Raw genomic sequence first — 14052 nt, 5'->3', positions numbered from 1 at the left:
GGACAGACTCCATCTCCCAGGGGTCTGGCGTATTGTAACGGGGACAGACTCCATCTCCCAGGGGTCTGGCGTATTGTAACGGGGACAGACTCCATCTCCCAGGGGTCTGGCGTATTGTAACGGGGACAGACTCCATCTCCCAGGGGTCTAGCGTATTGTAACGGGGACAGACTCCATCTCCCAGGGGTCTAGCGTATTGTAATGGGGACAGACTCCATCTCCCATGGGGTCTAGCGTATTGTAACGGGGACAGACTCCATCTCCCAGGGGTCTAGCGTATTGTAACGGGGACAGACTCCATGGGGGTGGGTTGTTCCAAAGCTCGGGGGCCGCCACCGCGAAAGCGCGGTCACCTCTTGTTCTGAGGGTCCGGGCCGCTGGCACGGTCAGCAGTGACAGGTCCGCAGACCTCAGAGCTCTGGTGGGGTTGTGTCGCTGAATGAGTTCGGCCATATATGGGGGGGGCCAAACCGTTGAGGGATTTAAAGGTGAATAAAATAATCTTAAAATCGATTCTCTGTTTTATGGGGAGCCTAATGGAGTGAGATTAAGACGGTGTGATAAGGTCATACTTTTTGGTACCGGTGAGGCGGGCAGCAGCATTTTGTACCAATTGGAGTCGTCTGAGAGAAGATTGGGTGATACCATGATATAGGGCGTTACAGTAGTCTAGTCTAGAGGAGATGAATGAGTGGATGACTGTTTCAAATTGTTTGGGGGGAGGTAAGGTTTGATCTTGGCAAGTAGGCGTAGATGGTAGAAACTAGTTTTGACAACCGAGCTGATCTGTTGGTCGAAGTTGAAGTGGTTGTCGAATCTAACGCCAAGATTTTTTGCACTGGTATGGATGTTGGATGTAAGGGGGCCGAGGTTGGTGAAATGATGATTTCAGTTTTGTTTGTCATTAAGGTGTAAAAAGTGACATGAGGAGCTGGGGGGGCTGAGTGGATTTCACTGGGGCATCTGTGTTGTGGCAGGGGGGAGAGGGCGACTGGGTGGAGTGATGTTTTGCATGGTGACTGGTGGTGAGGAGGATCCGGAGAGTGCCTATTTACAGCAGCCAACAACATCTTTTTTCGAGCAGATGTGGGCTTCACCCTCGACCTGTTGGTGGCTCGTACAGCCATGGGGGCCGATGCGGGACTACGATGGGGGGATGGAGAGAGCCCTGGGGGGCGATCGGTGGCCGGGGGGACAGTGTGGCTGTGGTGGAGCACAGAGTGGAGCGACTATTTCTGGAGGAGTTCGTCGGAGCTAGACAGGATTTATATGCCTGGGACTGTGATTTATTATTTTTGTTTCTATTTGTCCGAGAGACTGTGTGCCAAGGGCCGGGGGTAGAGCTTGACTGAGGTCGGGCTTTTGGCTTAGCGCCCTTCGAGTTCCAGTGGTCGAGCTCCGTTTGGACAGTGGCGACTGTAGCGACCAGGACTTGCCTGACCTCGGTTGCGGCGGCGGCGTCCTCACATTTAGAAATAAAAATGTCTATGCTAATGCAAAAGTGGAAATATGAGTAGCCTACTTTGTCCTTTGTCCTTCCAACATTCAACATTTAAAATGTTAGATGTGCTACCTTTTTTCAGTTTTTACTTTTGATGTAGGCCTAAATTGGTTTTGGGTTTAGCACTTCCATCAAGAAAACCATTGCTGATGTGCAACCTATTCTTCTTATTTGGTACACTAGGTGTTAGTGATTACACATTATGAAAAATAACATAAGTTTACAGTGAATCTAAGTTCATTTTGATATTTTTTTAAAGCAATTTCTTCCACATTTTCATAATCTTCTAATGGTGTGTTCCCTTCTGCCTTTCTGTTGTAATTCTATTTTTTGCAGAGATTATCAGAGGTAGGATACAGATCCATTGGGTTTATGCATTCTGTTGCATGCTTCTTTTAAAAATTGTCTGTTTTTTTTCTTCTTTGATGTGCATTGCCTGGCTGATGTGCATTGCCCTGGTTGTTGTTGAACTCTTAACTCCATATGAATTAACCCATTTTGGGCGGGAACCCCTTTTTGTGTTAGCATTATGTTATGCTTTAGCTATTGAAAAATAGCAGATCTACAAGCTCATAGCGCGCCACCGAGTGGCGTGCTACGAGCTTGTAGGTCTGCTATTTTTGAAAAATCGAAGAACGACTGACATAGAAACATAGCTTTTTCAGAAAACTGTCAGGATGTAGAAGACATTTTTAGAATCTGATCTCAGGTCTGATCTCAGGTAAAAATGGTCTGTTTATTTTCTTCTTTGATGTGCATTGCCCTGGTTGTTGTTGAACTCTTAACTCCATATGAATTAACATCCTGTATCTGTAAGTGTGTACTTTCAATGTCATTCCTATTTGAACTTGTGTGTGAGGGTCACACTACTTCTGCATGACCTTGTTTGCACTTACAATCATCTGTATGATAATCTGTATGATAAATATGTATGTATGCAAGTTTCCCCAGCATGATTAATGAAAAACATGCATGTTTGCCTATAATTAGTCTGTGAAAGGTTTCTGAAAAAGATATAAACGTCAGGGCCATTAATTAAATATTATTATCATTCAATATATATTTATTGTTGGGGGGTGGGGGAGGGGTATTCCTTAACCCATTTTGGGGGCGGGAACCCCTTTTGGTGTTGAAAAATTCTTTTGAAAAATAGCAGATCTACAAGCTCATAGCGCGCCACCGAGTGGCGCGCTATGAACTTGTAGGTCTGCTATTTTTGAAAAATCGTAAAAATGTGGCACAAATCTTTGAATAGGTATATATTCTTTTAGAGCGAACGTTTTTTTTATTTCGACGTCAGGCCTAAATGGTTTAATATACCACTAGGGTCCAGGGGAGCCCAACACTGGCGTGTGAGGACCGCTCAGCGGTTTTTGGAGGGATGCCGACCACCGTGAAGTAGGGATTTTGCACACACTCATGGCTACGATGCAAGGACATTTCATTTAATAAAAGCTACCAACATTTCAATACTACTATTGAAATGTTGTAGTATTGATCCTCAACACCCCGAGGAAGACTTGTTGGTAGCTTTTTATGAAATGAAACTTTTCTCGCATGGTAGCCACGAGCGTTCGACTGCTTTCCTTCATACTTTCAGTCTTCTACCAGCCACTTTGGCAGGTGGCCAGCTGTCATTCAAGTGCCCTGTACCGTTATATAAAAAAAAATAGGATAATAATCCTGAAAAGTGTACTAACCTGGCACATTCAATAGAGAAGGGCAGGGTGCGGTCAGGGCAGCAGATGTGGCTAAATACCCAAAGGTTTTTCCAAATCTGCTGGTTTAAACCTTCGTGTCAGCAGTCCAGTAAAAGTTACAACTTTGTAGTAATAGTTCACTTTTATTTCACTGGTGCAAACGAAGCGTTTGATCTACCATCGAGGTCGGTCGAAATCGTTAAAATGGCCACGACAAACACGACTGCACTTACAACTCGACACAATCTCGCCTGCCACATGGACGGTCCTTTTTGCTATATGCATGTTTCTCTCTGCTCCACTCCCCTCCCTCCAGGTCGTAATTGTGAGTTCTTACCCTGCGAGGCCAATAATCCCTGTGAGAATGGCGCCGAGTGTGTGGAGGAGTTTGATCAGGACCATTTCCCGTTGGGTTTCCGTTGCCACTGTCGCCGGGGCTTCACGGGCCCTCGCTGTGAGGTCAACGTGGATGAGTGCCAGTCCGGCCCCTGTCTGCACGGCTTCTGCTACGACGGTGAGAAACATGTCCCATCTCTACAACCCCCCCCCCCCCCCCCCCCCCCAAATGTATATGTATTTGGAGAGAGAGAGAGAGAGACCCCCCCAGAAGCGTGTGTGTTAGGCTGCTCAACAGTGACACTTTAGGTCACTCAGCGGTATTGCCGTACTCAAGCGGAAATACAAACATGGAGACATACATAGGGACACACATTGCTGCTCATTGGAGCGGTTAGGCCCCGCTCAAAAATAGCAGATCTACAAGATCGTAGTGTGGCCCGAAGTGACGAGCTATGAGCTTGTATATCTGCTATTTTTAACCAGCCAAGGTATAAAATAATGCTGTTTTAGCTCAAATCTAAAATGGCATTTGGTTCTGCTCACTTGACTGACAGGCACTTTTCAAATGGTTGGTCGTTGTGGCTAACCACCGAAGTCTGACATAATTTACACAGCCTACCTGGGTCGCACCCCCCCTCCCCTCCCCCATTCTGAATTCCCATAGACCTTCTTTTGAGCAGTGCCTAACCGCCTAATCCGTTTGGACATTTTTGGACCACAATGCGAGAGGATTTTAAGATGATTGATTGATTGAAATTTTATTTCACAGCATGTAGAATGGGTACATTTCAAACAAAAGAAGCACAGGTCAATACAAAAACTGTTAGTCTGGAGTCTGGACACCATGATTAAGCACTCACACTTGTTTACAGTGTTGTTAATCCAGTTCACACAGACGATTGGCTCTGACTATGGAGAATAAGTGACGTCAGGACTTCACGTGGCTAATAAGGATTGTTATGGAAGTGGAGTTATTCTATCTGAAGTGAGGATCTCCAGGACATTACCTACTGGAGTAAAGCCTTTATTAGTTCCTTAACCTGACTGCAAGAGGAAATCAATTAGGCATCATTGCGGTGTTGTAATTTGAATAAAGGATGATAAATGACAAAGTTAATACAATCAAAAGCCTCGAGGTAGAATGTTTATTCTTCCATTGGCCGTCCAATAAGCTTTAACCCTCACGTATATTCAGTCTCTACTGATAAGTGAGTAAAACAGTCATAGATCGCAATGATGGCTTTAACCACTAACTCCTTCCCTGTCGCCACTAGATGGCGCTATTGGCACAGAGTGGCACGGTTTTCAGCCCGCACGGCTCCTTTAAGAAGCGAGACCACCGAAATTGATGCCCTTCTGTGAACAAGGAATCATGTCTGGGCCACAGGGCACATACTTTCGTTTTCATCATAAGCACTGGAAACGGTCCCGCGTGGTCGCGATGTTTTTTTTTATTTACCTCTGAAAACATGGATGTTTTGTATGATCACCTCAATCTGAGCTCAATTCCAATACAAAGTGTTTTTTGCATACGCGCTAGGCGTGGACCAGTGGATGGAAAATAACCCATGATGTCGCCAACGCGGAAGTGATCCGTTGCCTGGTAACGGTGACGCCAAAAACATTATAAACCCTTATCTCGTCCAATCTCGCACTAGGCGATCTGTGATAATTCTTCCTAATTGTATGTTAGTTTTTCATGTGCCAAACTTTAAATTCCTCAACCAAAAGCAGATCGTAGCGGCATTGACATTTTTCCAACATTTGCAATTGAGCAATTGAGCGCTGTCCATGGTGAGCCGTCGCGCATCCCGATGATCGTATTTCATTTGTGATTTTGTCTCGCATCGCTCCGGACATGTAACCGTTTCTGACGAGAGGTAAGGGGTATGAGCTAATGCTAACGATCACTGTGCTCACAACAACATCCCCCACCTCACTGATAACGCGGGAATGAAACAGAGGCTCATAGACTGAGAGTGACCGGCTGCCACATGTTAGGTGTGCTTATGCTACCACCTAGCAGGCAAAAAAAGAGCCATGTCGCAAAGTCTAATTAAAGGGGAATACCACTAATTTTCAACATTGAACTATGTCATTAATATACCTTAGAGTTGTGTGGAAATAATAAGAACGTCCCCCCCCCCTTCTGTGTAGCCTAGAACTGGAGGTCTAGAACTTGGGGTCATGTGATCAGTGACATCACGAAGATGTACTTTGCAAGCCAAAGAGTACATCTTTGTTCTCTGTTGAAAATGAGTGGTATTCCCCTTTAATCTGCATGCACATATCCAACTTGTTCCCAGTATAATAATTACCAACTTGGATGCTGTACATTTTTCACCATTATTCCCTCGCGCACACACATGCTGTATATCACTCACACATGTCACACGTTCTTAGCACATATTATAATTGAAAAACCAACTTTCATGACATGCCTATAGATAACTGTCCAATGTGATCCTCTTCTACATTATTTATTACGACACTTAAATTAGACCATATGCAGCCGTCTTGAGTAGTCCTGAGTGCAAGCAGCCTACTTATCCCAGTAAGACCCGAGGCCCGTTCTAAAAATGTCTTCTATAGATCCTAATCATTTTCTGAAAAATGTATGTTATTGTATCAGTCGTTCTCAAAAATGTCAATAAGCATCCCCCACATTTTTGGTTTTGCTTTGGCACATCTGAAAATGTTTTGTTCCAAGGGAGGGACCACCAGAAGCAAAGATTTGAGTTAAATTTGTTAGCTTAAAAAAATAGATAGGTTATCCACATTTTGCACAACGATTTTTCAAAAATCACACTCGTGTGAAGTGAGGGGTTCTCTTATCATACATCATCATACATCAAATTCCGTGCTCAGCCAATCAAATCATCACAAATTGTCATTCCGGCCAATCAATTTTGGCGTCTTCACTTTTCTGCCCTCACTTTTTTCTTCAATACGTACTTTGCTCAGCCAATTAAATCGTCTGAGGGTGACCAGCCAATCACAAGCCAATGTTTGTGTTAACACAAACATTGAGCAAAGGAAAGGCTAGCGGCCCTCAAAAAATAGCAGATCTTGGAGGCGCGCTACGAGCTTGTAGATCAGCTATTTTTGAATAGCCAAAGTCTAATCATTTTTATTTGATTCATTGTTTTAGCTCAAAGTTAAAATGACACCGATAATGCTTTCCCGGCCCCAACGGGTTATTGGCTGGTGCTCAAGCAGCAGCCCAGAGCCAACCAACCACCAGGGGAGAGTGTGCTGCATAGCCGCACTACGGCGGCTAGCTGGGATGAGTAATGCTGCTGCCACCCAGGACCTAAAGCATTTAATGAGAGTAATAGCAGCTACACACACCCAAGACAGAGTGACAGCATAGATTACGTGGTAAATCTTTGGGATAATGAAGAATCCCGGGACCCTGACTGGGGGTGGGGGGGGGGGGGGTAATGAATTCACTCCTGTAAGGAACCGCAATTACCTCTGTCACCGGCCCGCACGGTCGCCCCGTGTACGCCACTGTTGTGTTTGAGAAAGGGGCAGGTTGCATCTTTCTTTAACTTCATCACTAGTGATTAAGTAGCGCGGCGGTGAATGGTTCATTAGACGTAGGGGATTCTAACTCGTGACGGGAGAGATCGGCACATTTGTAACATTTGATCGGAGAGAAAACACTCCACACTCCTCTCTGTCGCTATCCCTCGTCCCCTCTCCCCTGTTGCACCGCTGCGTTTCTCCTCTGGCGAGAGAGAGAGAGAGAGAGAGAGAGAGAGAAGACTTCCAGTGGTCTCATTGAGAAGGAGGGATAGCTACATACAGAGGGGAAGGGATTAAACACGATTGAGAGATACTGGCGAGACAGGTTTATTTAAACATGCTCAGAGTCTTATAAATCCACTGAGATTAATGAAGAAGAGCAGACCCACCCCAGGTCTTTCTAGATTAATGAAGAAGAGCAGACCCACATTATAGATTAATGAAGAAGAGCAGGCCCACCCCAGATCTTTATACATTATTATACAACAGGTTGTTTCGAGGAAGCAATCTGATTGGTTGAAACAGCTTTCTAGCCGTGCTTTAACCACGATATTGGAATGGCTAATCAAAACAAAGAATTCAGCCGTGCCTTTCACCCAAGAGCGCATCAGACTCTGTGGCTAGGCTAGCTAGTTGCTTGGGACATTTGTGGTCGCAGTGGGTACATATGTAATTAAAAAATATTCTTCAGCGGTAATCTTAGTTCTAAGGGTATAATTGCAATATTACACTGCGGGCGAGTTCCTGCGGCACCGCAGGTGTGCATTAATGACGATAAAGAACACCCTCTCGTGTAATATTGCTTAAATGAAGGAGAGCAGACCCACCCCAGATCTTTTACATCATTACATTAACAACAATTCGTTTGACTTCTACAACGTGTGACCCATTATTTGTTTTGTTAGTTAAATAAATAAAGTATTTATAACAGAAGGCAGTGGGCCGCTGTGCTTGGACGGTCATGATCAACACTTACAGTACCCTGTAACCTGTCTGGGGGATGTAGTCCATTATCTGAAACGACCCAGGGTAGTGAGAATGAATCTATAACGCGGTGCACTGGTGATAATGTATTGTTCTGGTTCCAGTGGTGGATGGCTTCTACTGCCTGTGCAACCCGGGCTACGCTGGGCCCAGATGTGAGCAAGACATCGACGACTGTGCAAGCAATTTGTGCAGCAACAATTCAACATGCAGGGACCACAATTTGGTAAGTGTAGATGCTTTGATGACAGTGGTGGAAAAAGTACTCCCATTTCTTACAACTACAACATGCATTTTAACCCATTTTGACCTGACATCAGATTCTAAAAATGTCTTCTACATCCTGACAGTTTTCTGAAAAAGCTATGTTTCTATGTCAGTCGTTCTTCGATTTTTCAAAAATAGCAGACCTACAAGCTCGTAGCGCGCCACTCGGTGGCGCGCTATGAGCTTGTAGATCTGCTATTTTTCAATAGCTAAAGCATAACATAATGCTAACACCAAAAGGGATTCCCGCCCAAAATGGGTTAAAACGGTTTTTAATATCATGTTGTTTATGTGCCTCACATGTATTTCTAATGGTTTGAACCTAAATCACCACTCTGATATAACCAGTCCATGTCACTTCTATCTCGCTTCTAAAGCAGTTTTAGCTGCAGCACCACAATGTCCTGATGTTGGTGGGGGCGCTGTGTATGCAAATATTTCATGTTGTAGGAGGACCTTTAAGTAAAAGACTAAATGTACCTACCTTCAACCTTGGTGAATGTGTCTACCGTCACCAATAAAATGATATTTCCACACCAGGTTGCAAGGTAATGTAGTTTTAGATTTTGCATTAGTCCTATAGTTCAGTTTTAGTCAGTGTTCACTCTTTTGTATAATTCAGTTAGTTGTCATTTCATTTTTAAAGCGGGTTTGCTCATTTGTATTAGTTTTTATTTTTGTGACAGTGCTTAGTTTTAGTTTAGTTATTAGTTATTAGTTTTTCTTTTTCATACTTTGGGTTATTTGTCAGGTGCAGGATTCAAAAAAGTAAATAGGCATATTGTGTAAATAAAAACTCAGCAAAAGATACCATTTAAATATATATATATATATATATTCAGTTACTGTTGGTAACAAGAAAAAACTAAAACTAAGGCATTTTGTCTATAATTTCAGTTAGTTTTGTAAACACATAAAACAGTTTCAGTTAGTTATCGAGTTATACGTTTTAAATATATAATTTTTAATTAGTTCAGTTCAGTTCATGAAAATGTTTATTTATTTTATTTTATTTATTTATTTTCAATTTTAGTTTTAGTTATTTTGTTAGTTTTCTTTCACTATAATAACCGCGCCAGACGAAAACATAAAGGTTTATTGAGACATCGATCCTCCTACACCTGGCATCAGTGGTGGAAAAAGTACTCAAATGTTTTACTTATGTAAGAGTACTAGAATTTCGCGGGCCTTCGGCCCGCTCATCCCAGAGTTGCGTTGCCCCGCGTTGCGATACAGAAGTCCACAGTGACACGCGTTGTATGCAGCTGTTTTGTGTTGTAGCGCGTGCGCTCGTGTGCGTGTAGTGTTGGTGTTGTTGTTCTTATCCATATATGCGCCTCGGTTCGTCCCGTTTGTTCCACGCCAGGTGTCGACGCAGTCGTTCGCGCAATGTTCGTGTTTGCATGATTTTAACTGTGTATGTAATCGCGGCGCTCTCCATCCAAGTTAGAATCAGTGTGCGGTGTGTTGTTGTTCTTCTTCTTCTACTTTTGTTTTCCGGCAGGCTGTTCAATGTGTGTGTGTGTGTGTGTGTGTGTGTGTGTGTGTGTGTGCGTGTGTGTGTGTGTGGCTGGCAAGCGTGTGTGTGTGTGTGTTGACATGTAGTAACGGATGGGTATTATTATTATTTGTTGTATTTTCACATCAAAGAAAATTAATGTAAATGAAAATAAGCAGACATGAAACTGCTTTTTACTGTTTTTGTTTACTGTTGTTTACTGTTTTTGGAGACCAAAAGATGTTGAGAATGGAGCAGAACATACTGTAGTATATTTTTTGGGGGACCTTGACTGCATTATAGTAGGGCTACAATCTTTTGGATTGCGGATTGCAGTGACCCCACATTGTTTGTTCGGGAACAATATTTGTAGTTACAATGAGGGCTACATGAGCCGAAGGGAGAGAAACACTTCGCCTCTCTCCAGTCCGTGCGTATGGTGCTGGTACGGATCGCATCGCTGACTGACATAAACACACGGTTACAATTCAGAGGCACTTCAATAAGAAAACTCAACTAATAACGCTTGTGTGTGTTAATCTGCCCGATGCTGACGTTAGTATATAATGTTTAGATTGTTTTCCTGGCTGAATAACAACGGATCGCATCGCTGACTGACATAAACACTCCAATTCAGAGGCACCCCGCACGCACGCACACACACACAGTCACACACACACACACACACAGAGAATCCATGCGCCTCGGTGCGTCGCAGTTGTCATGTTTCCATTAATTAAACGGGTCGCGCAATTGTCGTGTTTACATTAATGAAACTGGTGGTGCAATTCTCGTGTTTGCATGAATTAAACGGTGTATGTATGTAATCGCGCCGCTGTCCATCCAAGTCCGAATCTGTGTGTGTGTGTGTGTGTGTGTGTGTGGGACTGTGTGTGTTGTGGAAGACGGGGAACAATGTTGCCAGGGTCGTGAATTGTAAGCGAGTTGTAGTGTGTGTAAGTAGCGTGGTGAAAGGCTTTGTTTCTGGGTGTGTTTGCTTGTTTCTTGGCCTGTTTTCATAGACCTGGCAACAGTGGCCCGTGTGTGTGTGAGTAGTGTTGTGTTCGTGTTGTTCTTCTAATGTGTGTGTGTGTAGCATGTAACTTCCGGTGTTGCAATCGGACGTAACATAAAAACTCTCGTGGGTGACGTGGTTGGCTTTGAGCAAATGGGAGAGGGGATGTGGTGTTGCCAGGTCCGCGTATTGTAAGCGAGTGGTAGTGTGTGTAAGTAGCGTGTTGAATGGCATTTTTTCTGTGCTTGTTTTCATAGACGTGGCAACAAATTAGGCGGGGGTGTCGGTGCTTGTGGCGTGTTTGTGTTTATTATTGATATTGATATTGTTTGTGAGTCTGGACGGTAGGCGGCTTTAGTGGCAGTGCAATGACAATTTTTACGCGGGTGGTGTTGAGTGTGGGCGTGCGGCGCGACATGAGGAGATAGCCGTGGATCGACGCGGAGGGTAAGTCTGTGACGTCTTAGTGTGTTGTTGCAGTGTGTGTTGCAGCGTGTTGCAGCGTGTCAGTGACGTAGTAGTGACGTAGTAGCTGGTGACTTTGGGTCCCTTTTCCTGGTTTGGGCACACCTTTTCAAATGTATAATAGATATATACCGCAATGTAGAAATACTCTGTTGCAAGTAAAAGTCCAGGATACAAAAGGTACTTAAAGTAAAAGTACTCCTTATGCAGAGTGTCCCATTTAATGTTTTCAGATGTATAAAACTCTTTTTGAAAATGGCAAAACTACAAGCTCACAATGTGTCACATCACGACGCATTGTGAGCTTGATCGGCTATATTTCAAATGGCTGAAATGTACTGTATATACGGCTTAAAATCTGCAAAGTAACTAGTAACTAAAGTTTTCAAAGAGTAAAAGTACAATATTTTCCTCTGAGATGAAGTACAAGTAAAAGTATTGAAAACTGGAAATACTCAATTAAAGTACAAATAGGCCACCTCAAAATTGTACTTAAGTAAATGTATTTAGTTACTTTCCAACACTGCCTGGCATTAGGCAAGTTTGGTGACTGGCCGCTAATGACATATGGTTGCAGTTGCACCACAAGCCATGCTTTTATGAGTTTACAGTTTTACACTAACATTACATAATTATTTGCAATATGAAGTTAGCCCTCTCCCGTGGCTCCCAGTTGCTACGGCAAAGAAGTATGAAAAGGAATAAGAGGTTTTCTTTTTCTTCTTTTTTTTTTTTTTTTTTTTTTTTTTACATTTAATCATAATTTATTATTGAATTTGTAGTAGGTATAAAGTTATTCTTTCATTTTGATATTGCAATACACCGCAAATAATGAAAGTTTGCTTAATTAAAGCAAACGTATTTTGCGGCTCCAGATAGAATTGTAATACGTTTTTTTTGGGCCAAAAATGTCTCTTCTGATAATAAAGGTTGCCTACCCCTGAGTTAGCCACTTAAGCCTTGCTCACACTGTAGACAGATGTCTACAGTGTGAGTGTCTCTTACTTTAATTGTGTCACCCTGCAATTTGTAATGAAATTAAAATTCATAAAATCAACAAGGCCAGATTGTACCTAAATTATGCACCGAGTTTGGCCTGCGAGACTACAGCGTAATGTACTCTGTAGTACGCCAGTGTTACGTATACCAAAAGGGACAGATCTATCCAACAATAACTAATTGCACGGCAAGGCGATTTATCTCGTAGAGCTGTCTCGCTAAACGCAACACCCTCTCGCAATGATCGCTCCAGTTCACCTGTTTAATTATATTCCGCCATGTTAAGTGTCTCGCTCAAATAATAATGGGGAATAACACTGCAGCAGACCCCCACACCATCTTCTGGAATTTAAATAACTTTGATCTGCAAAATTCACGTGGATGGACAATCATTTTGGCATAATTCACTTTATCAGTGCTTTGTTTGCTCAGACTGCAGGTAATCAGTGTCACCACTCCTCACCTCGTTCTGTTAAGCAAGGAGACAACATGGCATTATAGAGCGTATGTGCATGCATAAAGTGAATGGCAAATCGAGTGGAAAAGTCAGTTTAACATGAGTACCACAGACGAAAAAGTCAAAATTTCATTCTGACCCCTCCACGATTAGGCCTCGTTGTCCTGACCCCTTATCTATCATTTATACATTATGGATAAATAGTGTGGACTTAGACTGTTTTTCGTCTGTGGCATTAATTTAACGTTGTTTAATGCAATCGGATGTGTGGGCTGTCATGGACAGAAAGTATTGTTTTGCCACTCGGTAGGCATTCCCACATATCGTCCGGGTATGATGATTATGTCATGCGCATAGCCTACCCTCTATTGCAACCTAACGTTGCACATGTCATATACATGTCATATAATGAATTTATGATGTTATGATGATGAGCACATGTGTAATTAGCATTTATGTGTGCATCATGCACATCATTCATCTGCACAGTATAACTAGCATCTATCAACTCATTGGCCACCAATGATGTGATTGACGGGATTCTTCCTAATGTCGATTCCTGCCGTTTTTTTAAAATTCAGAATGGTCTCGCTAATATCTACAGAGTAGTAGCTTCCCCGTCATTAGGCAACGCTCGCTTCCGCTGTGGTCAGTCAATGAAATGTTTCCCTGCTGTCCACTTCCATTTATTATATGTGCGTTTTGCCGCATTTTTCTTGGAATTGAGGCTCAGATTGAGGTGATTAAACAGAGCGCGAATGTTAGGGGCTTATTACTAAATCGCCCCTAGCTCATGGTTATAATATTAACGCTTCTGATGACTTTTAATGTTACAATGGTCACATTAGCTATAGGCGATTTTGTTTCCTGATTTTTGGGAATTGAATTTTGGGATCTTCAAAATAAAAGACTGGCTGGCGGTGTAGACTTCTTGCTGTCTGAGGGTCAGATCCTGTGTGTTTTGTGTAGTGCAATAGTGTTGATTTTGACAACAAATTTGGATTTTAGGTTTGTCATAGTCTTTGGAATGAAACTTCTGAAAGATTTTAGTCGACTAAGTCTACAGTTGATTTAGTCGACTAAAATGTATTTTGACGGGCCTTGATGTCGTCATAATGGCTGATTTTACACTTGGTTACATGCTGAAAATAGCAGATCTACAAGCTCACAACGCGTAGCAGCACAAAATGACTTTTAGTTTTACTGGATCTCTTCTCCACTAGTCCCTTCCTAACATTTTAGTCTAGTTTTTATTCGTTGATGAAATTGTATAGTAAGTATACTTAGTCATCGTAG

General features: G+C 42.8%; 1 protein-coding gene across 6 annotated transcripts in view; it reads left to right on the top strand.

The window, feature by feature from the left end:
* Positions 1–14052, top strand: part of eys (eyes shut homolog) — a 580966-nt gene that overhangs the window by 304481 nt on the left and 262433 nt on the right. For all 6 annotated transcript variants that reach the window (XM_079513211.1, XM_079513209.1, XM_079513213.1 and 3 more), the window contains 2 exons: positions 3518–3715; positions 8160–8281. In XM_079513211.1, coding sequence (XP_079369337.1) covers positions 3518–3715; positions 8160–8281 — 320 coding nt within the window. The remainder of the gene's footprint in view (positions 1–3517; positions 3716–8159; positions 8282–14052) is intronic.

This window comes from Electrona antarctica, assembly GCF_951216825.1.
Source record: "Electrona antarctica genome assembly, chromosome: 10".
NCBI lineage: Eukaryota > Metazoa > Chordata > Actinopteri > Myctophiformes > Myctophidae > Electrona > Electrona antarctica.
The sequence above is the reverse complement of the archived record's forward strand: the minus strand, read 5'-3'. Positions and strand labels throughout refer to the sequence as shown.